This window comes from Notolepis coatsorum (assembly GCF_963971535.1).
Source record: "Notolepis coatsorum genome assembly, contig: SCAFFOLD_337, whole genome shotgun sequence".
NCBI classification, from domain to species: domain Eukaryota; kingdom Metazoa; phylum Chordata; class Actinopteri; order Aulopiformes; family Paralepididae; genus Notolepis; species Notolepis coatsorum.
Genome location: NW_028171235.1, coordinates 153,178 through 162,030, shown reverse-complemented (window position 1 = coordinate 162,030; position 8,853 = coordinate 153,178). Strand labels below are relative to the sequence as shown.

The following is an 8,853-nucleotide window of genomic DNA, read 5'->3' as shown; positions in this document are numbered from 1 at the left end:
GGTGCCCGTAATCATAAAAGGGCATTAATTAGTAAATGTAATGCGAGCGCGCGCAGCGCGCGAGCCCGATTTTTGGGGTTAATACAAGTATATCATGGTACATTCAGTTTCACCGATAGATGTCACCAAAACTACATAGTGTCCCTTTAATAACACAATATGCGCTCCAGCTGCGAGAGAGAGAGACAGAGAGAGAGAGAGAGAGAGAGAGAGAGAGAGAGAGAGCTGCGTGATTTTCCTGCACTAGCAGCAGCAGACAGGGAGGGGCTGGCGACGTGTTTCACAAAAATATACAGTGCACTGCAAACCCGACATTTTATTTTGTTGGGCAAATACCTTACCTGATGTGTACTCTTGCTTTGTTTTAGTTGAAATAGTAACTGTAAAAAAAGAGGTCTCGACTCGAGTGTGAGGGCACTGTGAGCTCAACAACAGCTGGATATCAATTTCCTGTTCAGTGCACTGCTGGCCCTGCGCGGTTTACATGTTGGCTGGAAGGACCTATTATTTACGAGAGGGGTGGCATTTCTCTCTCTTTCTTTACCTAATATTTAGATTCTATCGTGACATCTTTCATTTGGAAGGGCAGGGGCAGGCAGTATATATATATGTGCAACTGTAAAAAAAAAAGAAAAAAAAAGAGGGTGGCATAAAAAGGGCACTTTCTAATGAGAAATGAAAAAGGCAGGTGCCCGGGCACCCCTTCACCCCTATGTATGCACGTGCCTGCACCTCGCCACTGAGAGTCGGAGGGGACACGTGATGCAAGGCTTCTATCCTCCCTACAACCGGCCAGTGGGGGGCATATGCGAGCAACGTTCAAGACAGGGGAGGGAAGAATTGGCACAGTGGAATTGGGATGGGAGAACATTTGAAAAAAGAGGAAAAAAAGTGGATACAAATAAAAGAATACAAAAAAAATAAATAAAAAAATTGTGTGTATTGTTTTTATTGACCTATAGTCCATTCATGCTGAGTGAATCAGTTCCCCCAGCCACATTTGTGTATTCAAATTTTTTTGGGGAATTAACTGATAGAAAATGTATCGAAAATGAATCGAATCGAATCGTGGTAAAATGAAGAGATTTCATGATGCATTGAATCGTTGCCTGAATAATCGTAATCGAAATTAATCGTTGTGAGGTTGCATCGTTACATCCCTAGTCAGCATGGTCTTATCCACTGTCAAAGATGGGGAAAAATGTACTGTGTAGGAGTGGAGAAATCTTCCATTTACTTGGGTGTGTACTATTAGTTGTGTACTTACAACTAATATCTACACACCACACACACACTAGCTGTGGGGCTTTACACACTGTCATATCTACACACCACACACACTAGCTGTGGGGCTTTCCACACTGTCATATCTACACACCAGCAACACGTATTAACATTACACCACTTGCCATTGAGGTTTACCCAACCTAGACCCTCGGGTGCAAAATTACAACATCACTTTTAGCTTTTGGATATTTAAAAAAAATAGTAGTTTAAATATATATATTTTTTTTTACACATTTACATAGTCAATGGGTCGTGTTGTTCAGCCTCACAATACTATTGGATGGTAAATGTGTTTATAGGTCCCACATTCTGGCCTCTGAAGTTGATAATGTCAATTTAATTTGGGCCTTACAGGGACAAAATTGAAAATAAGGATATTTCCATACATTACAAAATAAATAAATAAATTGTCATCCGGGGCATATGTATCTCTATGGTCTCCCCTGCCTATATCTTATTTACTAGAACGTATTATTATTATTAACCTGGTGTTGCTTCTCTCTGCCTCCCCAGGTCAGTGACCGACCCCAGAGATGGAAAGCGTGTCGCCCTCAAAAAGATGCCCAATGTCTTCCAGAACCTTGTCTCCTGCAAGAGAGTGTTCCGGGAACTGAAGATGCTCTGCTTCTTCAAACATGATAATGTGAGTTGAACCAGTTTATCCTCTATACATTAAAGAGATAGTTGGACCAGTTTATCCTCTATAAATTAAAGAGGTGGACCAGTTTATCCTCTATACATTAAAGAGAGAGTTGAACCAGTTTATCCTCTATACATTAAAGAGAGAGTTGAACCAGTTTATCCTCTATACATTAAAGAGAGTTGGACCAGTTTATCCTCTATACATTAAAGAGAGAGTTGGACCAGTTTATCCTCTATACATTAAAGAGTTGGACCAGTTTATCCTCTATACATTAAAGAGTTGAACCAGTTTATCCTCTATACATTAAAGAGATAGTTGGACCAGTTTATCCTCTATACATTAAAGAGAGAGTTGGACCAGTTTATCCTCTATACATTAAAGAGTTGGACCAGTTTATCCTCTATACATTAAAGAGATAGTTGGACCAGTTTATCCTCTATACATTAAAGAGAGAGTTGGACCAGTTTATCCTCTATACATTAAAGAGTTGGACCAGTTTATCCTCTATACATTAAAGAGATAGTTGGACCAGTTTATCCTCTATACATTAAAGCGTTGGATCAGTTTATCCTCTATACATTAAAGAGATAGTTGAACCAGTTTATCCTCTATACATTAAAGAGGTGGATCAGTTTATCCTCTATACATTAAAGAGGTGGATCAGTTTATCCTCTATACATTAAAGAGTTGAACCAGTTTATCCTCTATACATTAAAGAGATAGTTGGACCAGTTTATCCTCTATACATTAAAGAGATAGTTGGACCAGTTTATCCTCTATACATTAAAGAGATAGTTGGACCAGTTTATCCTCTATACATTAAAGAGGTGGATCAGTTTATCCTCTATACATTAAAGAGAGAGGTGGATCAGTTTATCCTCTATACATTAAAGAGGTGGATCAGTTTATCCTCTATACATTAAAGAGTTGAACCAGTTTATCCTCTATACATTAAAGAGTTGGACCAGAGGCTTGGTTCATCCTCTATACATTAACCTCGTAAGCATGAGTGGTCCGGTACCGGTACGAGATTGATATCACGCCATAAATCAATCATAACAGGAACGTATTAATTAATGTTGCGTTTCTTTTTCAAATCTAGCCAAGCGTATAGACCCTAACCCTGTCAAAACAGCAGTCAACGTGTATATTTTCAGCACTATGTTTGTTTACCAATGATTTTAAGTAGGGATGTTCGATGTTGGCTTTTTTACCGATACCGATATACCGATATTGTCCAACTCTTAATTTCCGATACTGTCCAACTCTTAATTTCCCATATATGCAGGGTCCCCCCCCCCCAAAAACTGAATAATTTCAGTTAATTAACATTACATATCTCTTGTCATGGAATTAACACAACATTATGCATACTTTTGACAATAAATAAAATCAGAATTTGTTCTTACTTGCTTGCCTGGGTAAATAAAGGTTAAATAAATGTAAAAAAAAAAAAAAATTAAACCGATACCGATAATTTACGATATCACATTTTAATGCCAATATCGGCCGATAACATCGGACATCCCTAATTTTAAGTGTTATTACTGAAATATGAGTTTATAGAAATCTCAGCGCATCGAGTCGGAAAAAGGTGCTTATTGACGGGAGGACTTGGCGCAACCTAACTTGAGTGTAGTCTTTTGAGAGAAGAGACCCAGGGCTTTCGATGGGCTTTCGAATAATAAAAAAACTACCCTTACATTTACATTTACATTACCCTTCCCAGCTCACGCTAGCCCCTGTCAACCATCTGACTTCTAGCGTGAACTTTTTTTTTTCTCTTTATTTTCGGGATCATATCTCACGTGTGGAACAAACCTGAACGCTATTGCCATAAAATAGAACATAGTTAGTTTTCTTTACCTTTATGTGAACGGCTAGCAAAAAACGGCGTTGCAATCTGATGAAAAATGGCGGAGAAATTTACATTATAAAAAAGTAACTGTACTTACAGTAGATTTCATTCACAGTTTTTGCTGCCATGTCAGGGGTGCTTGGTGATACTAAATCCAGATTGAACTCTGCCATTGGAAAGGGAAGATTTGGCCCAATCCATAGATGTGTGACTTGGCCATAATACGGTAATTTATAGGCCTGATATTCTATATTCTATATTCATATTTCAAATTGCATGTGTCCGGATGGCAGAATTCAGTACTGTATCTACAATACCTTGTGTTTAATCATCTTCCCTTTATTCATTTGCTTAGATATTTTGTACATGTGATCTCAAGAAGGTACTGAACGAGCTCAGTGGCAGTTTTCACGTCTGGTCATTTATAGCATGGTGTTATTCACTGTCAAAGATGCAAAGAAAAATCATAATTTATATTCTCCTTTGTTTCATCACAATTTACTCAAGCCTAGTAACAGACACACTATGTCTGACACTGGGAATCCATTCCATGAGTTCCATAGATGTCCCTAGATACCAAGAACATGCAAATGGACCGAATGGACCTTGTAGTGGTCCATTAGCAGTGGAGCAATCTTCCATTTACTTAGGTATGTATTTTTAGGCGGATTTTCAGAATTAGAATTAATTATTAGGGCTTAATAAATCATCTTGAATCTTGAATCTACTTTCATTATATTAAAGAAATCCACAAGGCCTCAACAAGTGCCCAAAGTCCATGCCTGGTTTTATCCAAATAACTCAGATTAATAAATAAAACTAGATAGAATCTTCATCTTATGTAAACAAAAAGACAATTTAATTAAAACATAATAAACATATATACCTAACTGTTTGTATTCAATGTGTTAGCGTTCGTCTCCCCAGTGTTATTTGGTTTGTCTGTTTCTGTTTGATGTGGTGTGTGGCAGTACAGGTCAAAGGTCAGAGTGGCCTCACACTTAGACACACACACTGAGACACACACACTGAGACACACACACTGAGACACACACACTGAGACACACTGAGACACACACACTGAGACACAGTGTCAGAGACCTCTGGTCATCATGTGACGCCAACACAAACAAACCTAACCAATCATTCTCTCTCTCTCTCTGTTTCTCTCTATGTCTCTCTCTTTGTCTCTCTCTTTCTGTCTCTCACTGTATTTCTGTCTCGCTTGACTGTCTTCTCTCCATCTCTGTTTCTCTTTCTGTATCTCTCTCTTTCTGTCTCTTGCTGTCTCTCTCTCTCTTTCTGTCTGTCTCTCTTTCTGTCTCTCTCTTTCTGTCTGTCTCTCTTTCTGTATATCTCTCTTTCTGTCTCTTGCTGTCTCTCTCTCTCTCTCTTTCTGTCTGTCTCTCTTTCTGTCTCTCTCTTTCTGTCTGTCTCTCTTTCTGTATCTCTGTCTCTCTTTCTGTCTCTCACTGTCTCTATATCTCTCTCTTTGTGTGTCTGTCTCTCTCTTTCTGTCTATATTGTCTCTGTCTCTCTCTCTGTGTATCTCTCTCTGTGTATCTCTCTCTGTTTCTCTCTCTGTTTCTCTCTCTGTATCTCTCTCTCGCTCGCTCTCTCTCTCTCTCTCTCTCTCTCTCTCTCTCTCTCTCTCTCTCTCTCTCTCTCTCTCTCTCTCTCTCTCTCTCAGGGTGCTCTCTGCTCTGGATATACTGCAGCCCCCCCACATCGACTACTTTGAGGAAATGTATCCTTCACCTTTGAAGTTGGATAAAAGGGAAAGTCTTTGGCTTTCTGTTTTCACTCAGTCACTGGTCTCTCTCACACACACACACACATGGACACACACACACACACACACACACACACACACACACACGCACACACATGGACACGCACACACACACACACAGAAATTCAAGAAAGTAACATTATAAACACAGCACTAGCTGTCTTTCTCAAGCCATATGTTATGGGGGGGGGGGGGGTTCACATGCTTTCGATCAACACTGTTTGATTGATTGATTGATTGATTGATTGATTGATTGATTGAAAACTTTATTAACAGATTGCAGAATGGGTACAATACAGTACGGCTCAATACACACAATTGTTAAGGGGATGCAGACCAGAGAAAGACTTTCGTCTTGTTTACATCAGGGTCCCCCATTTTCAATTCATCATAACATATATGACATACATGACATACAGATAGACAGTACTGCTACATCTATACATTTATGACATACCAGATACAAAAAGAGTCCAGAAAAGAGAGTATATACATTTTATGTAAAAACTGTACCGGGGGGGGGGGCTGTACATTGGAGGTGGTTGGGGGGGGGGGGTTGGGTAGGAGGCGTGGGTGGGGAAAACCATACTTGGTAATTTACTGTACATTGGAGGGGGTTGGGTTAGGACATTTACAGGGGCCAGTTTCGAATTGCCGTCTCCCGTAGGTGTTCTTTGAGAGTGGTTTTGAAAGTGGGTAGTGATTCACATTCCTTTACAGCTGTGGGTAGGGCGTTCCACATTGATGTGGTATAATTGCGAAACGTGTTTAGTCCCTTGTTTGAGCCGAATCTGGGTTTAACATGATTTGTGGAGCTCCCTCTGGTGTTGTGATTGTGGTATTCACTGACCTTTGGGAAGTATTTTGACATGTACATGGGTACCTTGGTCGTGTAGTGTATCTTGTAGACCAGGCCCATTGCAAGTTGCTGTACTCTGTCGTCTACTCTAAGCCATCCTAGGTTGTCAAAGTGGGCAGGGGTGAGGTGGGTTCTAGGAGTAAGGTCAAGCAGTAGTCTGACCAGTTTGTTTTGAGATGTTTGTAATTTAGTTTTTAGCGCCTTTGAGGTGCTTTGGTACCATGAGGTGCAAGCATAGTCGTAGTACCCTTGAATGAGTGCTCCTGCCAGAGTCTTCAGGGTATTCTTGTTTACCAGAGAGGAGATCCGGTACAAGAATCAAGTTCGTTGATTGACTTTTTTTATTACATTGGATGCCATTTTGTCACAGGAAAGATTAGCCTCTAGGATGGAACCCAGGTAGGTAATTTCATCTTTCCTTGTGATAATATTGTCACCCACTGTAACTGAGAAGCCGTCGGTCTTGCTGAGAGAATGGACCATGTTTTGTCCATGTGTAATGATAGTTTGTTATCAGCGAGCCATATGCAGATTTTGCCTAGGGTTTTTTCAACCTGTAACTTGTTCTTGTCAGAGACCAGCAGGGCTGAGTCGTCCGCAAACAGGAACATGTTGCAGTCACAAGCTGACGACATGTCATTTGCATAAATTAGGAACAGTAGCGGTCCTAGTATGCTTCCTTGTGGAACACCACAGCTCACTGGGAGGGGGGGTTTAGGGTACCGTTTACCTCCACCATCTGTTCCCTCCCCTCAAGGTAGGATTGCATCCAGCTCACTGATAGACTATCAAAACCAATTGCTTTTAGCTTGTCAATCAGAATGGAGTGATTGACAGTGTCGAAAGCCTTTTGTAGGTCCAGCATGACCATGCCGCATTATTTGCCCGCATCCACCTCTTGTTTGATGTGGTCATTCAAATAGAGAAGGCATGTGTCAGTGGAGTGGGATGTTCTGAAGCCAGATTGGAATTCGTAGATTCAATTTTTTTCCGCTAGGTACTTTTAGACCTGTTCGTAGAAAATTTTTTCCATGACTTTCGAGATGGAGGTAAGAATAGAAACAGGGCGGTAGTTGCCTGCGTCTAATTTGCTGCCCTTTTTGTGCAGAGGGGCTACCCTCGCAATTTTGAAGTCCTTGGGGACGTGTCCCTGTTTTATTATGTGTGTGATGACTGGGGTGTTGGCGGCTGCTGAGTCTCTGAGGAATTTGGAGGGGATGTTGTCATGGCCAGTGGCCTTGTTAGGTTCGAGGGCGCTCAGTTTTCTGTTGGTACCATTTCCAGCTTGAAGTCGTCTTTGCGGACCCCTAGGTTTTTGTAGTAAGCTACTATGTGTTCTACCCCATAATGCCCTGAGTGGGAGGGTAGTTTGTTTACCAGTGTTGTGGCTATGTTTGTGAAGAAAATGTTTAAGTAATTGGCTACATCCAGCTTGTCTGTGATGAGCGTGTTGTCCGTCTTTATGTTTATGTTTGAGAATCTGGTTTTAAGTGGGCGTCTACGTGGCGTAGTGGGCAAGGCGCTCGCCACGAAATGTGGAGACGCTGGGCTTGCCTGTTCGAGCCCAGCGCTCCACATTTGCTTTCAGTTTAGCTGGTCGTCCGTACTAATACACATTGGCCGTATTAGGGGGTGGGAAACTGATGGGTGGGGATCGGGCGTTGTGGACAGCGACTCCTACAGGTCGGTTGGTGCGCCTGCGCAGTAGAATCAGGAAGTGTCGGGGGCAGCGTGAGCCTCCCACGCGTTACTCCTCGCCACTGAGAGATCGAGCTGCGCAGGTGAAAAGATGCGACTGCTGTTACCTCAAGTACCGGAGGGGACTTGTGCTATGTATGACTTAGTCCACATTGCAGCCGGCTTGTGGGAGGCAAGAAACAGCGTTCGTGACAGGGGAGGGTTGAATTGGATGATACGAAAATTGGGATGGGAGAAAATATAGAAAATGGGAGAAAAAGTGGATAAAAAAAAAGAGAATCTGGTTTTAAGTTTTTTACTGCAGCCTAGTTGATTATTGAGTAATTTCCAAAGTTCACGTGGTTTGTTTTTGTTTTCCTCAGTTTTGTCATTGATGAAATTCTTTTTTGCAGTTTTGATCATGGAGTTTACGTCGTTTCTTAGTCTGTTTCTTTCCAGTTTGAGTTCAGTCACGTGGGCTTGGAGTTCACTGCTCGTGCTTTTGGTAAGCTTTGACTGACTTTTACGAAACTCAGAGCATTTTTTTGTCTCTGGTTTTCATAGCGGCCAGTATTTCGGAGTGCATCCACGGCTCAGGTGATTTTTTACCCTCGTGGTCCATGTTGTTTAGTATTGTTGAAAATTTGTTTTTGAAACCAAGCCATGTTTCTTCAACCAGTGTACCATTGAGCTCCTCTGACCAGTCCATGCTCTCCAGTTCAAGGTTAAAGGCCTCG

The 8,853-nt window shown here is 41.4% G+C and overlaps 1 protein-coding gene across 1 annotated transcript in view; it reads left to right on the top strand.

The window, feature by feature from the left end:
• Positions 1-1,815: 1,815 nt before the first annotated feature.
• Positions 1,816-8,853, top strand: part of nlk2 (nemo-like kinase, type 2) — a gene marked incomplete at its 3' end in the record, with an annotated part of 78,133 nt that continues 71,095 nt past the window's right edge. Inside the window, exons 1-2 of the mRNA XM_084339211.1 lie at positions 1,816-1,933; positions 5,483-5,535. Of these exons, the coding sequence (XP_084195337.1) occupies positions 1,847-1,933; positions 5,483-5,535 (140 nt within the window). The 5' untranslated portion in view covers positions 1,816-1,846. The remainder of the gene's footprint in view (positions 1,934-5,482; positions 5,536-8,853) is intronic.